The 17,114-nt window shown below is 44.7% G+C and overlaps 1 protein-coding gene across 1 annotated transcript; it reads left to right on the top strand.

The window, feature by feature from the left end:
• The first annotated feature begins 263 nt into the window (after window positions 1-263).
• On the top strand, window positions 264-16,400 carry LOC143844301 (leukocyte elastase inhibitor-like). Its single transcript, XM_077351217.1, has 8 exons — window positions 264-705; window positions 2,778-2,966; window positions 5,816-5,932; window positions 6,750-6,896; window positions 7,296-7,413; window positions 8,304-8,446; window positions 12,025-12,192; window positions 15,541-16,400. The coding sequence occupies exons 2-8, from the start codon at window positions 2,796-2,798 to the stop codon at window positions 15,958-15,960; spliced, it is 1,284 nt and encodes a 427-aa protein (XP_077207332.1). The 5' UTR covers window positions 264-705; window positions 2,778-2,795; the 3' UTR covers window positions 15,961-16,400.
• The last annotated feature ends 714 nt before the right edge of the window (window positions 16,401-17,114 follow it).

Below are 17,114 nucleotides of genomic sequence, written 5' to 3'. Positions count from 1 at the left end.
TTGTTCCGGAGAGCCAGCATAGTGTAGTGATCAAGAGTGGTGGCCTCCTCCACATGCAACCAGCTGGGTGACCGTGGGATAGTCACAGTTCTCTCAGAGCTCTCCCAGCCTCACCTCTCTCACAGGGCTTCTGTTGTGCGGAGAGGAAGGGAAGGTGATTGTAAGCTGCTTTGAGACTCCTTTGGGTAGTGAAAAATGGGTATAAAAACCAACTCTCCTTTTTCTTCTTCTTCAACTTTATCGTGCTTAGTGGGGCCTCAGAAAGGATAGACCACACACTTCTTGTAGGAGGAAAATTAGACCACAGGTTTTTCCAAATGCAATTGCAGGAGCATTGAGAAAAAGCTGTCGCCTAATTTTCTTGCAGCAAGGTGTCTGAGGCCCTCCCTCCCTCCCTCGCCCTCCCTCTGCTGCAAAGAGTCCAATACCGTCACTTCTGGATCAGTGTATAAATCACAGTTCTGCTGCCTGTGGGATATGCTAAATGTCCCTTCACTGTGATTCCCCCCCCCAAAAAAAGGCCCATTTTATCAGCAGTACTAAGACTACATTAGGTAAATTGGGTTTAGTCATCAGTACGTAACAGATGCAAAAGGAAACAAGGTAGGAGTGGAAAATGCACACACAAACACACACATATATATCCTTCAGTGAGGAACACACAAGCCTCATCCTGCCGGTCTAAACTGCACATTGGAAAACAAGGTAAAGGAATTCTTTTTTAGAGTGGAACTGGTAAATTAGCGTTGCTTCTGTTGATAGGCTTGTATCCAGTTGTTTTTCCCTTTCATCTCATTACCTGATCTGCCAAATTTCTAAGGGATGTACATTTTTTAGTGTTAGATTCATTTGTACTGATCACACTGGACAATCTGTCAAATATTGCTATTGTGGTGGTATTCTTAATGGGGACTGGACCTCTTTTCTCATATGAGGTCATAGACTTTTTAGTATGTAGTCTCAAAAACCCCTTTATGGTCGGATGGCCCCATTGTGCTGGCAGAGGGATATTTCCTTGCTGTGATATGGTGGCTGAGACCCAGATGAGAGAGTGGTTGCAACAGCAGAACAAGGTGATCCTATTGCTTGGACCCATCCATGGCTGCATCTTAAGTCAGGGGTGGGCAAACTGTGGCCCTCCAGATGTTCATGGACTACAATTCCCATGAGCCCCTGCCAGCAAATGCTAATCTCATATCCAACAGAAATGTAGCTCAACAAATATCGCAAGGGGCAACCATGAAGAAAGACAGAACTTAACATTTCACTGTTTAATTGAGAAAGGAAATGGTTTTATCTATGCCTTTTAGTGACACGTACGATGCTAATTTATTTGGAATGTTCCTCCGAACCTCAGCGTGGCATGGAGCAGCGGAGTGTTGAGCATCTCAGTGGACCTAGTTTCCAATCCTCCGAGCTAGTCAGTTGCCCCTATCTTTTTGAGTCTTTGGGCTGCAATGGGAGGGAATTTCAAAATGGCTACCACAGAGTGCCTGGGCCAATCACATGCCAGGAGGGTGCAAAGCGAGCATCCTTCTGAGATGGAGGAAGCAGTGTGTCCATGGAAGGACCCTGCAGAAACAAGGAGATGCTGCTTGGGTTCTTCTGAAATGTCTCCTACTGCAGTGAGGAGGAAGAGGACCAGGGCTGGTGTACACTGAGGAAGAGATGCTTTGTCAAAACAATGGGAGTCAGGAAATCCATTGGTGGGCATCATTTTGGAAACTTGGGCAATTCCATAATTCCATACTCAGCCCCTTAAGGTATTTTTTTTCCACCACAACTGGGGAACAGCCAGCCTCTGAGGGTTGGGCCCTGGGTGCTTCTCTAACTATTGACTCTTAGGGTATCCTTAGAGTATTCTGAAGGGTCATATTACTGCCCCAGGGGATCACTTTGGACCTGTTTACTGTCAGCATAAGTCCCAGAGGGCAGCCTTGACTGTCATTGCCTCCTGCCCCATCGCTTGCTGAGCCAGAACAGAGGGTTAATGTCCTTGCCTGGCAACCCAAGCAGTCACTTGTCCCTGGTCTGCCCAATATACTTCAGGGGACTATTCTGAGTATGAATTGAGATGACTCACTGTAATTTGGCCCAAGGCCTATGTAGTAAGGGTGGACACACAAAAGATTTTCACTTTGAAGTGAGTCATATGCTATCCAGAGCAGAGATAGTCAACCTGTGGTCCTCCAGATGTTCATGGACTACAATTTCCATGAGTCCCTGCCAGTGTTTGCTGGCAGGGGCTCATGGGACTTGTAGTCCATGGACATCTGGAGAACCACAGGTTGACTACTCCAATCTAGAGACTTAGCTTGGTGCAGTGGTTGAGAGTGGTAGAATCTAATCTGGAGAACCAGGTTTGATTTCCTACTCTTCCTCCTTTAATGAACTTCTTCTTCTTCTTCTTCGTCTTCAGTTTGTTGCTCACTACTCCCAAGAGGCTCGTGGCAGGTTACAAAAATAATAAACATGCAGCCAGCTGGGTGACCTTGAGCTAGTCACAGTTCTTAGAAGAGCTGTTCTTATATAACAGTTCTCCTAGGAAACCCTCAGCCCCACCTGCCTCAAAGGGTGTTTGTTGTGGGGAGAGAAAGAGAAAGGTCTTTGCAAGCTGCTTTGGGACTCCTTTGAGTATTGAAAAGTAGGGTATAAAACCCCCAGCTCCTCCTCCTTCTGGTACCATTAATCTGGGTGTCCCATGACCTTTGTTATAAGGGGGTTATCATAAATACAGGGCATTAATATTGAATATTTACATTGTGTTCTTATTTTAGATATTTTTGGATTTCCAAATGGCCTCGTCCATCACTGAGTCAAGTGCGAAATTCGCCTTTCGCTTTTACCGGAAGCTGAGCAGGGCCAAACCCTATGAAAACCTCTTGTTTTCTCCACTCAGTCTTGAGGCTGCCTTGAGTCTTCTCCTTTATGGAGCTAGGGGCAGCACAGCACATGAAATCGAAAAGGTAAGCATTGTTAAGCTTGGATATTATGTCACGTCTTTGAGAAAGATGATGCCTTGTTGTTCCTGTGCAAATTTCTTCACAAGGCTGGTGGATTTTCATTCTGTATGGCTAAATGTGGTGCCTCCCATGGAGACAGATCAAGATGGGTGGCCTTGTTAGTCTGTTTGTGGCAGTAGAAACAAGCAAGAGTCCAGGAGCATGTTAAAGACTAACAACAATTGTGGCAGAGCAGTAGCTTTTGTGAGTCATTGCTTAAGTGACCAGTGACTCATAAATGCTCCTATACTGCAATCAATGTTGTTAGTCTTTAAGGGCACTAGATTCTTGGTTGTTTCTACTGCTGCAGACCAACATGGCTACCCATCTTAATTTAAGCCCAGATAAGAAACACACGCTGAAGTTTTTTCCTCCCTTTTAGATATAAAATAAAAATTATTAACTTCAGTGCCTTCTAAATTCATCGTAGTCAACAGGCTTAACAGGGTGTAACTCTGTTTAGGATGACAGTGTAAATCTCCAGTGGCTGAATTGGAGATGATATTACCAAGCTGGGAAAAAAAACAAGTAAAAGGAAATCCTTATTACATTTAAATTGGGGCAGCATAAATCCCTTTTCATGGCTCTAAATGCTTTAAACATGTGATATTTGTATATAGGGAGAGCCCTACATACAATCTAATACAATCTACATAGATTCTAATAGAAAACAATGAAGCTATAGAGCAGGCTTTCTCAACCAGGGTTTCATAAACCCCTGGGGTTTCCTGATGTCCCTAAAGGGTATCCTGAATGGGTGGGAGTTAATTTTTAATATATTTTAAAAAAATTGTTAAACATTTATTGGGTGATATGACCATATACAGTCATGTTGACCCGCTCCCCCTCCCAAAATAGCCAATGATGGGGCTGGAGGGGGTGGGGAGGGGCCCTGGGTGGGCATGTCCACTGCTCAGCTTCCCAACCATATTCTGCACAATCGTGCCACTTCTGGGGTTTCTTATTTATTTATTTTACTTATTTATTTAGATTTTTATACCGCCCTTCCCTTCAGCTCTGGGCGGCTTACACACAACATTTTGGAACATTTACATAGAATTTACTTCTTGAAGTTTGAAGAATGTTTTAGTGGTTTCTCAACAGTAATAAAAGTTGAGAAAGGCTCCTACAGAGGAAGGCCCCCACCAGATGGGTGCAAATTGGAATAGATTCAATTACTATCCTGCTTTTGAAGTTATGTTTGAGCTCCATATTTACTGTAGCCCAACCCTATTTCCAGTGAGCACAATAGTTCTGCATTATGACACACATCTGGTCATGGTCCCAGTCAGTTTATTTGCATGTAGCCATAGGCCATTACAAAATAGATGAACATTTTAAAACATTTCGAATTAAAAAAAAATAAACAATAAATCAACCAATCAAGTTAAAACATTTCCAGAGAGTATATGTCCAACTTGCAGTTATTCTAGGTATTTGCTTTCTTTAGAACCTCTTTCGTCCTTATTTTCTTGGCCGCATGGGCAAACAATGACACTCTGTTGGTAACAAATGAATTAGTACCTGACAACAAGAGTTAATTTTACATTTAGAAAATGAGCCAGAAATATGCCCCTTGTTCCTTGATACAGAGGGCAAGTTAAAATGTAGTGTGGAAGATCCTCCACTGCACCTAGTCTTTCATTTGACTAGAGCAGTCTTTCTGAAATTTTTTACCATTGAGAGATCCCTGAAACATTCTTCAGGCTTCAAGAAACCCCAGAAGTGGAATGTTCATGCCGAATATGGTTAAGAAGCCCCTCCCATTTCCACGCCCTCCAGGCCCCTCACTGGCCATTTTCTTGGGGGGGGGGTCGACATGAACGTATATGGTCATAGCACCTGATAAATGTTTAACAAATTAAAAACAAAGGTTGCCAGGGATCCAGTCCAAGTTACTGAAGCCGAAGTCAAGGCACCAGAGCCAGGTCAGGAGTCCAGGAAGCTGAGTCTGAAGTCCAGTAAGCCAAGCTGAAGTTGAGAAATAGGGGCAGGAGTCGGGACAGGGCAGCAGAGCACCAAGCAGGAACAGACGTCCGAAGCAACAGGCTGCTTCAGCGTAATGTTTGCACCCATCGGGAGGCCATTGCTCTGCCCTTCCTTAAGTGTGAGCTCTAACTGGTGCCTAACCACCCACCAGCTGTGACCTGGGCTGCCTCCCAGGAAGTGCCTTCACCTGGCCCCCCATCTACCTTGACGGGTTGCCATAATCCATGCACTTCTCTGGTACTCTCCCAAATTGACCCTGCTTTCTGCGTTTCAGTGAACTCTCCAGCTGAATTGGGGGTCAGGAGCTGTCAGGTGTGATGCTGGCATGAAATGCAGGGTGTCAGCCTGGCTGCTCTTCCTGATCTTGGCCTAAATCCTACTGATTGTGCCCCGGATCCTCGCCACCCTACCCTTCTCCGGTGGCAGCTGCACAGGTGTGGGCAGGTCTTCTGGTTGTGGCGCCAGTGCGGGCATGACACCCTTGTTTGGGCGGCATTTGTATATATAGTACAGGATCACACAAAACATTCCTTATCATCAAAGGCAGTACATTTGACAGCTTGACCCCTCAGGGCCAGGAGAATTAGACTCAACATTCCACCATGTGAAATTGGGGGCCAGATGGCTTCCGCACCTGAAAAAAGGGGAGAGGGGGAAGTCAGGACAACTATAGGTCAGAAGGGTTGATAGGACTTTAATCAAGGGAAATATGGCTTCATGATAGTGGCTTCATGACAAGCACTATTACAGATTGATATGCAACCATCTTCCATAATAGGGCTATATTATTTGTTAATGAAAACTCTCCAAAATTCCATGCTTAGATTCTTTACTGGGAGACACAGAAAGGAAGCAGAAAAGAAAACCATAGCTTATCTCCACATCCTGATACCCAGCTGGCACCATGTTCTGAACCTTCATCTTCACCATGCCCTCAGCAGGTATGAACATAGGATCCCCCCCCCGCCCCCCATGTCAGATTGGTAGCCTGTCTAGTCCAGCGTCCTGTTTCCAGCAGTGGTTCAGCAGATCCCTGAAATGATCACAGTATGAGACAGGCAAAAGCCTTCCCTTGTTGCTGGCAATTGGTATTCTGAGTAGGCATTGTAGCTTATAACCGTTGATGAAGCTTTCCCCCATGGATTTGTCTAATTCCTTTATAATACACTTCCAAGCCAATGTCCATCACTTCATCCCACAGGGCACCCTAAATACAAACTGCAGATGATAAGTAAGGAGGTGTTCAACATGTATGGTTTAGAATCTGTGTTTCAGACAATGCTAACCGCACAGTATCACCAGGAAAGGACAGCTCTGTGGCTAAGGAGGAATGTGTTAGGAAGAGGAATGTACACATCAAACATTGACACGGATAAAGTAATAGAATAGCGGTACTAGTGTAAGTGATGTTAGAAGTAGTAGCAGTCTTCCAATGGAAAGAGTTTACTCATAAATGACTATATAGTAGCACTTCCTTTCTACAAGTCTATTGTGGAGAAGGGCAAATGTAATTATCTTATTTAGATTATAAAACTCAAGTAACAAATGATGACTTTTCTGAGGGTTCAAAGCTTTGAAGATTTAGATATTCAACTGACTTTTGGCTGCTAGGGCATTTTAGTAGCTTCAGCACAGAATCCTCCCATCACAGGTGGTTGGCCAAGAACCGCAACACAATTCATATAATTTTGTTTCAACTAAGCAAGCAAACAAACAAAATCATGGTTTCCAGAACTGAATTTATTGTTTTATCATTAGAATGTTCCAGAGTATCAATGTGAGAAGCCTGAAGGTAACCATACTAAATTCCATAAAATCCTGGCCAATCTCAACAAGGCCACCACAAACTACGAGCTAAGCTTTGCCAACAGTCTCTATGGAGATGACTCAATCGCTTTCAACCAGGTAGGTGGCATTTCGATAATGATCCTTTCCAAATATGTTGCAAGTAAGTTAGTGAAAGAATCTGATTTTCAGATGAAACAGCATAGCAACCCCCTTATCCTACAGGAGCCTGGACAGTATAAGTATCCATAACCCAAGCAATTTTTGGAGCTTTATATTGGGATATAATCTTGACACTGTAGGGCTTCAGCGTGTCTTAATGTGGCCTCACTTGACGTTGCATAACGGACCCGGTGATAGGATGACTTGATTTTGATGATTTAGAACTAACCTTAGCCATACAGCTAAAAGTTTCAGGTGTTCTTGAATAGAGGAGAACACACCTGCATTGTATGCCAAGAGAAATGCTTTGATTCATCAATATATCATCTCAATGTCATCTTATCCTTGCCCACGCAGCAATTTGTCTTCTGTGCCCTGAAGTTGTACCTGACCCAAGTTAGCAGTGTTGACTTCCAAAATGCTCCAGAAGAATTCAGGAAGATCATAAACACATGGGTTGAAGTCCAAACACATGGTATGAACAAATGCTGCTTATCCCTGAGTGTTTAAAAAAAAACACACACAGTGATTTTGAGAAATCTTTGCTATGACCAAATCTGTTCTGTATTTTTTAATGGATACACGAGGGATTCCTAACCAGGAGCCCATGGGAGTTCTGTAGGGGGTCTGTAGGATCTCTAAAGTGGTGTGGTATTTAGGGTTTGGGCTATCTATTTAGCCTCTACTCTTTGTTCCAGCCTACATCATAGTAGTAGTAAAGGTGGGGGGGGGGGGGAGGGAGTAAAAGGTGGGCTAAGGATGAGGGAAGTGTTGTGACTTCCAGGGACGTGGTCAGCTGACCTCTTCCGGGGCTCCTTAAAGTCTGAAAAATTATTTCAGGGGCTCCTCCATGATCAAAAAGCTGGGACACACAATAAACTTCCTAAACAGCTTGCCAGTTCACCCTTCAGGTTTGTATAACACACACAAATGGTGACAGAGGACACTCCAGTAAGCTGTGCTTTCTCTTTTTACATCATGTACAATGAGATACACAAACTCATCAAATGTCTCCTCGAGATGCAAAGCCTGATGTTTTCGAGAGCTCGCATGATGTAATGGTTACGCATGGTGGACTCAAATTTGGAGAACCAGGTTCGATGCCCCGCTCCTCCACATGCAGCCTGCTGGGTGACTTTGGGCTAGTCACAGTTCTCTTAGAGCTCTCTCAGTCCCCCCTACCTCACAGGGTATTTGTAATGGGGAGAGGAAGGGAAAGGTGTTTGTAAGCCACTCCGGGACTTCTTGGGATAGTGAAAAGCAGAGTATAAGAGTCCAGCTTCTTCTTCTTCTTCTCCTCTGATCATTTCACCTAAGTTGGCTGGAGATTAAAGCAAAACAGAATGAACATACATTTTTTTAAAGGCAAAATTCAGAATCTCTTACGCAAGAAAAGCATCACTTCCCTAACTCAGCTGCTCCACGTGAATGCCCTGTACTTCAAAGGCCAGTGGGATGTGCAGTTTGACAAGGGGCTCACCAGAAAAAGTCTCTTTCATGTGAATGAGGTAGGTTCAATTAATATATTTGCATATTACATTTCCATCTGCTATGTGAAAGGGGCCCTTCACACTGTGAGCAGGTTTCCCAATTCTACAGCATCTGAGAGGGTCATTTGGCACAAGTCCCTTCGGCTGGACTCCTGTTATCACATCACCTTGTTAGGCGAGGCCACCCCAAGGCCTCAGAATGGGTCAAGGAGGGAGTTCAGTTTCCCTTGTCCTATGTCACTTAAACCAGAATGCTCCTCCCCACACAGGAAATCACTTCTATCCACTTTATCCCTGGCTGATAGGAGAACGTCCCCTTAAAAGGGCTGGGCTTGACCCCTCTGATTCTCCCATGCCCAGTCACCTCCCCTATCTACTGACAACCAGCCAATCAGGTATGATGAGGGGCCTCCAGGCTTAAAACATCACCCTGTGTGTTGTCAAGTGACTAAATCCTGCTGCCACCCAGCCACCGTTCAGCTCCTGACTTCCAGCATTCCAAGCACTTCCCCCATCACCTGGGATGGGGCTGAGCAAGTCCTCCATCAGACCACACCCACTCCTTTTTTCCCTCTGAACTATGGCCCTGTCCTCATACCAGGTCAGCAGCCAGCTGACCCTGGACTTTGTGCCAACCAGCCTTCTTGCTGTCGTGCTGCAGGAGCTACCTTCTTCTGTGGCCAAAACACAGCATTAGACTGCTACCTGCTTCTCTTTGAGACTATGTGGCAGCTAGCAAGTAGGCTATGCTCCTTCCCATCAGCTGTGCCCATCTTGGGTTCCTTCCATTGTGGTGGTGTGGCTCTTCGGAGTGTGTGATGGAGTCTGGGAAATGCCAGGTCCTCAGACAGCATTATCCATTGGATGTCTTATACCAGCCTTTCTCAACTTTTTTACCTTCGAAAAACCCCTGAAACATTCTTCAGGCTTTGAGAAACCCCAGAAGTGGTGCCATCGTGCAGAATATGGTTGGGAAGTATATGTATACATGCCCACCCTGGCCCCCCGCCTTCCTACCCCTTCCAGTCCCATCACTGGCCATTTTGCGAAGGGGGGGGGAAGTTGACATGATCGTATATGGTTATATCACCCAATGAATGTTTAACAAGTTTAAAAATATATTAAAATTAATTAACTTCCACCCAGGGCCCTCAAGAAACCTCAGGGTTTCATGAAACCCTATTTGAAAAAGCCTGTCTTATACAGTACAATTGGACTGATTTTTACTCTCAGTGTTAGTGCCCTCAGTGTTAGTGAGAAAGGTGGGTATAAATAAATAAGTCAATTTCAAACCATGTCGCCTCTTGATGAGCACTGCCAAATGCAGTGGAAGCATTAGTTGACCACAAGGAGTCATTAGACTTAATAATGTGATGAAGCAGATCCTCCCTAGATAGGAAGCCAAGTCACTAATCAGAGTGACCTTTTCGACTCTAGTAGACAACTGAGGGACTGCCTTCCCCAATATGTTCCCCACAAAGCATTGAGTTTTGCAAATGTCAACTTGCCAGTGGTCCCTGACCCCAAAGTTATCCACCTGACTTTGACCAAGGTCCCCAAAAGGCTGAAAAAGCCCTGGCTTCAACCTGTTGGCATGAGTTACCAATCAAAACACAGCTGTCAAAGTTCCATAGGGCCTGCAAGGCAGCACTCTTCCACCAGGCCTATGGTGGCCAGAAATCATATGGACCTCCTTCATCTCCTTGTCCCCCATGATATACAACAGAAAGGCAGTGGGGAGATCTAGCTAAACCATACTGTGTTTTAAACAGTTTTAATGGTGTTTTATATTTTATTGTTGTAAACGGCCCTGCGTCCGTTTCTGGGGAGGGGCAGTGTATAAATTGAATTCTATATAAATTATTTTTTTTAAAAAACTAGCTTGCATCTTCTCAGGATATTCTGAACTACTTCTTAGAATCATGGGCTTCCTCATACAGCTGTTACTGTTATTAACCTTGTGCAGCAGAGTAACAGAAGAATCATTAATCATTAACCCAAGAGGGAAAGGATCATGGGATTGTCTGCTGACCCTCATCCCCTGCTGGTCTTCATATTCTTGGTTAGCTGGTCTTGGATAGCCATAACCCAATGCCTAGAGAAGGAGATTAGGGCTAGGCCAGTTTGTAATATTTAATTCCCACTCATCGGCATGCTGCTAATGTTAAGTTTATTCTAAATATACTCTACCTCGGTGCACTAAAACTGGTGTAAGTATAAGCTGGATTCACCAGTCTTTGACAACACATACCTGTTTATTTATTTAAAACATTTTTATCCTGTCTTTCCTTCCAGTTGGGGCCCTTCAGACTGAGAAGAGCAATTAGGTGGCCAGAGTGCTGCTAATTTGCCCCATGAGTTGACAGCCCCCCTCCAGCCACCAGTGAAGGATGAGAGGGGCAGAGTTGCCAGATCCATACTAGGAAACTCCTGGAAATTTTGGGATGGGGCCTGGAGAGGACAGGGACCTCAGTGGGGTACAATGCCATAGAGTCCCTCCTTCTAAACACCCATTTAAATCCAGGGCTGAATCTTCACAGAGCTTTTATTGCAATCCCAGGTCATTTCAGTCCCTGCCATCTACACAGAATGCAATTTCTCTTTTGATTTCGGGCGATTTAAATTTTTCATCTGCAACAAGCATGATTGATCCGGAGTGACCCCACCTTTCCCCCGCAATATCATGGAGTGGTTTTAACCCTTGATATTTGAAAAATCGGCATTAGTAAAGGTGCAGCTGTCTGCTTTCCCTGAAATAACTTGTTGCTGCCTCATGGCTCCAATGATGTAACAAGGAAGTCTGTCCCTAATTGGCTAGGTGCCAGTTCAAAGAATTCCTGCTTCCTGGTTGCAAGGTTTTTTTTTTAAACTGTGCTCCACAATCCACACTTCTCGCAGCAGAGATTTGCCTCATTCTGTGAGAGGCTGCTGCTATCTCTGCTCATCTCGGCTCCCCCACCCCAACTTGCAGATTCAGTTGCTCTGAGGTAGGAGAGGCTGAGAGATCAGGGGCAGTTCTCTTAATTCTGCGTCCTCGGCTCCACTTGTCTTGCCCTCTCCCCCTCGCAGGCAGCCTTGTGCAGATGGGTTTCTGTTTCAAGTTGGGGAGGGAGCACAAAGACTTGGGTTCAAATCGATCTGAATTCAGCAGGATCAAAAGCAGAAAAAAAAAAGCTCTGTGCAGGTTCAGCCCAGGAGAACTAATCTCTGTAGTCTGAAGATGATCTATGATTTCAGGGCATCACCAGGCCCCACCTGGAGGCTGGCACCCATAGGGTGGGCACATGAGCCACATGCCCAGCCATAGCATTCCCATATTTAGACCCTCAAAAGTATGATCTGTTGGTGAATGTATCACATACTTACATGGAGATCATAAGTTTTCCTCTGGTTGCTTCTCCATTTCAAGTAGCTCTGAACAGGGCTGTCAGCAGTTGTTGAAATAACATGGAAGTCATGCATGAATGCAGGAGGTCAATAGTCATTTGCATTTCAATTTCTTTCACATCAGATTCCTTCTTTGTTATTACTTCCTCTGGCTGCTAAACAATAGAATCTCGGCCAGTCCTTGAACTCTGACTTGCTGTTTGTTACAGATGACCTATAATCTTGTGGATTTGATGTACCGCAAAGGCCAGTATAAGACAGGCACCATTGAATTGTGTGACATGCACGTTCAGGTGCTTGAAATCCCCTACAAAGACAATGAACTGACCATGTTCATATTCTTACCGGACGACTGCAGTTCAGAATGCCTTCAACAGGTAAAAAGGTGCTGTGTGATCCTTGCTCCTCAGTGATATGATTCTGGACATATTCCCACACATTCCTAAGAACACAAAAAGAGCCCAAAGGTTCATGTAACTCACTATACCCGGGGTAGGCAAACTGTGGCCCTTCAGATGTCCATTGACTGCAATTCCCATGAGCCCCTGCCAGCATTTGCTGGCAGGGGCTCATGGGAAATGTAGTCCATGGACATCTGGAGGGCCACAGTTTGCCCACCCCTGCACTATACTGTTTCAACACTAGCCAGCCAGATGCCACAAGCAGTACATCAACAGTTCCTCTCAGTTTCTTCCAAGTCTTTAGTGCACCTTTTTGCAACCTTTTGACTGTGGAATCAGGCCAGAAGTGGTGTCAGCTGGCCATGCCTCCCTGCCATGCCCAAGGACTGACCAGTGGAGAGAAAAGAGGCGCATTGAGGCAGTCATAGGGGTCCCTTTTCCTTGGCATGGTACCCACACAACAATAGGTCAAGGGAAGTGGTTGGTTCCCTGTGTTTGTGGCAATGGTGGGAAGCGCTTGTGATAAAGCCTTTTAACACAGGATAGGAGAAAGGCCAGGGCACCCCTGGGGAGCTCTCATGGAGACCCAGGGCCATAGAGAGCCCTGACTGCCAATCCCTGCTTTAGAGTCTATTTCAGCCTTTTTTGACTTTTTTACTGTTGAGAAACCCCTGAAATATTCTTCAGGCTTTGAGATCATGCAGAATATGGTTGGGAAGCATTAGCTGTGTACCCGCCCACTTGGGGCCCCTCCCCTTCCCACCCCCTCCAGGCCATTTGGAGAGGAGCACACCGGTCAACATGACCATATATGGTCATGTTACCTGATAAATGTTTAACAAATTTTTAAAATATATAAAAAATTAACTTCCACCCATTCAGGAAATTCTTCCAGGGCTGTCAAGAAGCCCCAGGGTTTCATGACACCCTGGTTGAGAAAGCCTAGTCTATTTAGTTGAACATGGCTTCTGAACACAGCATTTTTATTTAGATATCATGGCCAATGACCTGATCAGAGTAGCCCAGGCCAGTTCAACCTTGTCAGACCTCATATATGCTAAGCAAGGTCAGCTTTGTCTAGTAAATTGATGGGAGATTACGAAGGCACAACCAGGGTCATGATGTGGAGGCAGGCCATGGCAAACCATCTCTGTCTCTTGCCATGAGGTTGCCATAAATAATCTGTGACTTAATGGCCAAAAACAAAAAGTAATGGTCTTCCTTTAAATTGTCTCAACCCTCCTCAAAGCCAACTACGGACCAACTCCACATCTTATTACAGTAAATCTGGTCAATGAATCATGCATTGCAATGTGAATATTTTTTGTGTGTATCTATTGGATTTATGAACCACTCTAAACTTTGGTTACGTCTAGTGAGAGACAGAAAGAAGGCCAGTGGCACTTTAACAAAATATTTTTTTCCAGGATACAATTTTGGAGACTAAAGCTCATTTTTTTCCAATACTGAAAGTGAACTGTAATACGCAAAAGCTTATGCAGGAAAATTTGTTTTGTTAGTTTTAAAGATCCCCAGAAAGCTTGTGCTGAAAAGAAGAAGAAGACAAAGAAGACGAAGAGGAGGAGGATGAGGAGAAGTTGGGGCAATTCCATGCCTGTTAAATGTAGTGTAATGCTTACCATAGGTAGTGGTTATATTCTGGCCACTCCGCATGACGTTGCCAAAATCTAGTGTCCAGGCAGCAAACTGCTCACTACATCCTCGATTTTAAAGTGTCAGTTGGGGAATCACAGAAAGTAGATTCCCCAACCTAAAAAGTGTGAGCTATAGGAGAGCAACCAGCAGGCCACTAGCAAAAGAAATGTATGAAGGCGAAGAAGTGCTCCCTGCGCCTCCAATGTCCTGCCCTCGTACCCGCTTCCTGAAGAAGAAGAAGAGTTGGTTCTCATATGCCACTTTTCTCTACCCAAAGGCGTCTCAAAGCGGCTTACATCCACCTTCCCTTTCCTCTCCCCACAACAGACACCCTGTGAGGTAGGTGAGGCTGAGAGAGCCCTGATATTACTGAAGAGGAAGAGTTGGTTCTTATTTGCTGCTTTTCTCTACCCAAAGGCGTCTCAAAGCGGCTTACATTCACCTTCCCTTTCCTCTCCTCACAACAGACACCCTGTGAGGTGGGTGAGCCTGAGAGAGCCCTGATATCACTGCTCGGTCAGAACAGTTTTATTAGTGCCGTGGGGAACCCAAGGTCACCCAGCTGGCTGCATGTGGGGGAGTATGGAATCAAACCCAGCTTGCCAGATTAGAAGTCCACACTCCTAATCACCATACCAAGCTGGCTTTCAGGATGGCCACCTGTGTTCCAAATTCTGCTTGTATTTCCTGAGAATTACAACCTGTTTTGTGCAAAGAGGTCTGTGCTATACAGACTGGACTGTTGTATAGATCCTGTTGTATAGACATGTCCTGGGAGCACACATATTGTGTGCAATGGGAACTCACACTATCACAAACTTTGTAATAGTTGTGTGGATCATGAGTAGTATGTTCACTCCTGGTATGTATGGCTGGTAAGCTCTCCAATACAAATGTGTTGTGATGTCTGAAAAACCCTAATGGGAACTGGACATAAAATGTTGCTTTCATTTTTCAATATATAAAATAAGATATTTAATTTCAAGCTACGTTCCCATCATCTACTGCAGGGGTAGTCAAACTGCGGCCCTCCAGATGTCCATAGACTACAATTCCCATGAAGCCCCTGCCAGCATCTGCTGGCAGGGGCTTCATGGGAATTGTAGTCCATGGACATCTGGAGGGCCGCAGTTTGACTACCCCTGATCTACTGTATAATTGTCATGCTTTCACTGTGTAATTGGGCATTCATATCAGTTTGGGAAGGCTTATAAAATGTAGCTGTTTTGCTGGGTCCAAAATCCTGCCTGGCAGTGCTGGCCTCTGTGCCAGAAGTCCACCAAATAAAACAAAAAGGACTTATGACCTTCCCCCTGCTCACTCTTGCAGGAGAGTGAAAATTGGGCAACAGTTTATAATAGTTTAATGTTTTTAATTAACTAATTTAGTTCAATTTTATAATGTATTTTATCCTGTTTATTTATTTTGTCTTATTGTAACCCACCCTGAGTCGCCAGAAGGTGGGCAGGTAATATATACATACAAATAAATAAATAAAATCCAGTAATATACACGAAGAATGGTACTGCCATAAAAATGAAAGAGCTCTGGGCAGCAATGGTATTACTGAAACCAGAATGAGTTTTCTTTCCCAAATAGCTGGCGAAAGAATAACATTATTTTTACTAACTTGCCACAATTTTAATTCTTCCTTCCTTGGCCCCCTAGCTAGAGGCAAAACTTACCTATGAGAAGGTTGCTGAGTGGACCTGTCAAAAGCAGCTTAAACTGGAAGAGGTTGAAGTGGCCATTCCCAAGATCAAGATGGAGAAGGGCATCCGAACCGCCAAATTTTTGGAAGCTCTCGCTGTGACTCAAGTGTTGGATCCCAAGATGGCTGACTTAACCGGAATCACATTGACAGAAGATGTGGCCCTGAATGATATCGTCCACAGTACTTCTCTGGAAATTGACGAGGAGGGTGGTGAAGAACCGCAGTGCCAGAAAGATAGTCAACAGAGTCCCCGAGAGTGTGTGCAGTTTGTGGCTGATCACCCTTTCCTCTTCTTAGTGTTGCACAATTGCACCGGCAAAATCCTGCTCCTGGGCAGGTTTATTAAGCCCGAAATGAAGTGCAGCTTCGATTAACCATCCAGGAATCACGAAGACAGGACAGGAAAAAATATGTTTGCAAAATTACTTCCCTCCCCCTTTTCCTTGTAATAGTTACAGAGGTCTAGCACTTGAAGATGGTTAATGTCATTCCTTTGGTGAACAAGAAATTATGATGAAGAATAACAGCCATTGCTTCCTTAAGGGACAGCTTTAAGCTTTGAACTTTGCCACTGATTTACATAAAATGCAGGAGAAGCTATATTCATGCCTGGAGTGGGGAACAGCCCAAACATAAGGGAGAGATGGATGACACAGACACACTGGAGTAGGCAAAAATAAACCAGAATCCTATCAATTATAAGCTCCTCGGGTTACCCTAAGGAGCAGTGATTGCAGTACGGAAATAAAATGTCGAATTACTCTGAGTTGCTCAGCATTGATGAGCTTTAACGAAACAGTGAAAAGCAAGAACATAAGCCTGACTGCCAAATATAGATTTGTTGGATCTGCCATATTTCCAGTAGCCACTTCTGGCTGTGAAAATCAGACAATGAAAAAATCAGGCAAGAGAAGAATCGATTCATTTGAACTCTTGTGTTGGAGAAGGCTTCTGCGGGTTCCATGGACCGCAAAAGTCACAAACAAGGAAATACTACAGTGCATGCAGTTATCTATCACTGGTAGGCAAAATCACGAAACTCCGGCTCACATACTTTGGCCATATCACGCAATCCAACTCAATGGAGAAAGCAATTAAGCTAGGACTGGTCAGTGGGGGAAAAAAAGCAGGCCTGAAAAGGGCATGGTTGTTGGATGTGATCAAAGTGGACACTGGCCAGATCATTGCATGGTTGAGGAAGGGGGTGTGGGATCATGGATCATGGTGGCCAGCTGTCCCATGGAGTTGGGCATGATTGAATGGCAGCAACAACAGCAACTGATTACCCAAAGAATACCTACCTAGCTGCAACCTCTTCTTTTAAATGTGCGATGTAGAACAAATCAGAACCACAAAGCCTTCAGGTCTGTTTAAGGCAGGCTTTCTCAACTTCTTTACCGTTGAGAAACCTCTGAAGCATTCTTCAGGCCTTGGGGAACCCCAGAAGTGGCATGATCATGCAGAGTATGGTTGGGAAGCATAGTTGTGTACATGTTCATCTGGGGCCCCTCCCTTTCCCAACCCCTCC

This window comes from Paroedura picta, chromosome 9 (assembly GCF_049243985.1).
Source record: "Paroedura picta isolate Pp20150507F chromosome 9, Ppicta_v3.0, whole genome shotgun sequence".
Lineage (NCBI taxonomy): Eukaryota > Metazoa > Chordata > Lepidosauria > Squamata > Gekkonidae > Paroedura > Paroedura picta.
This window is presented reverse-complemented; position numbering and strand designations above follow the sequence as displayed.

Bases quoted from the DNA above. Each gene is read 5' to 3' on its own strand.
- LOC143844301 (XM_077351217.1), top strand. From the start codon at position 2,796: ATGGCCTCGTCCATCACTGAGTCAAGTGCGAAATTCGCCTTTCGCTTT. The intron at 6,897-7,295 runs GTAGGTGGCATT...TTGCCCACGCAG, and splicing joins ACTCAATCGCTTTCAACCAG to CAATTTGTCTTCTGTGCCCT. The intron at 7,414-8,303 runs GTATGAACAAAT...ATTTTTTTAAAG, and splicing joins GGTTGAAGTCCAAACACATG to GCAAAATTCAGAATCTCTTA.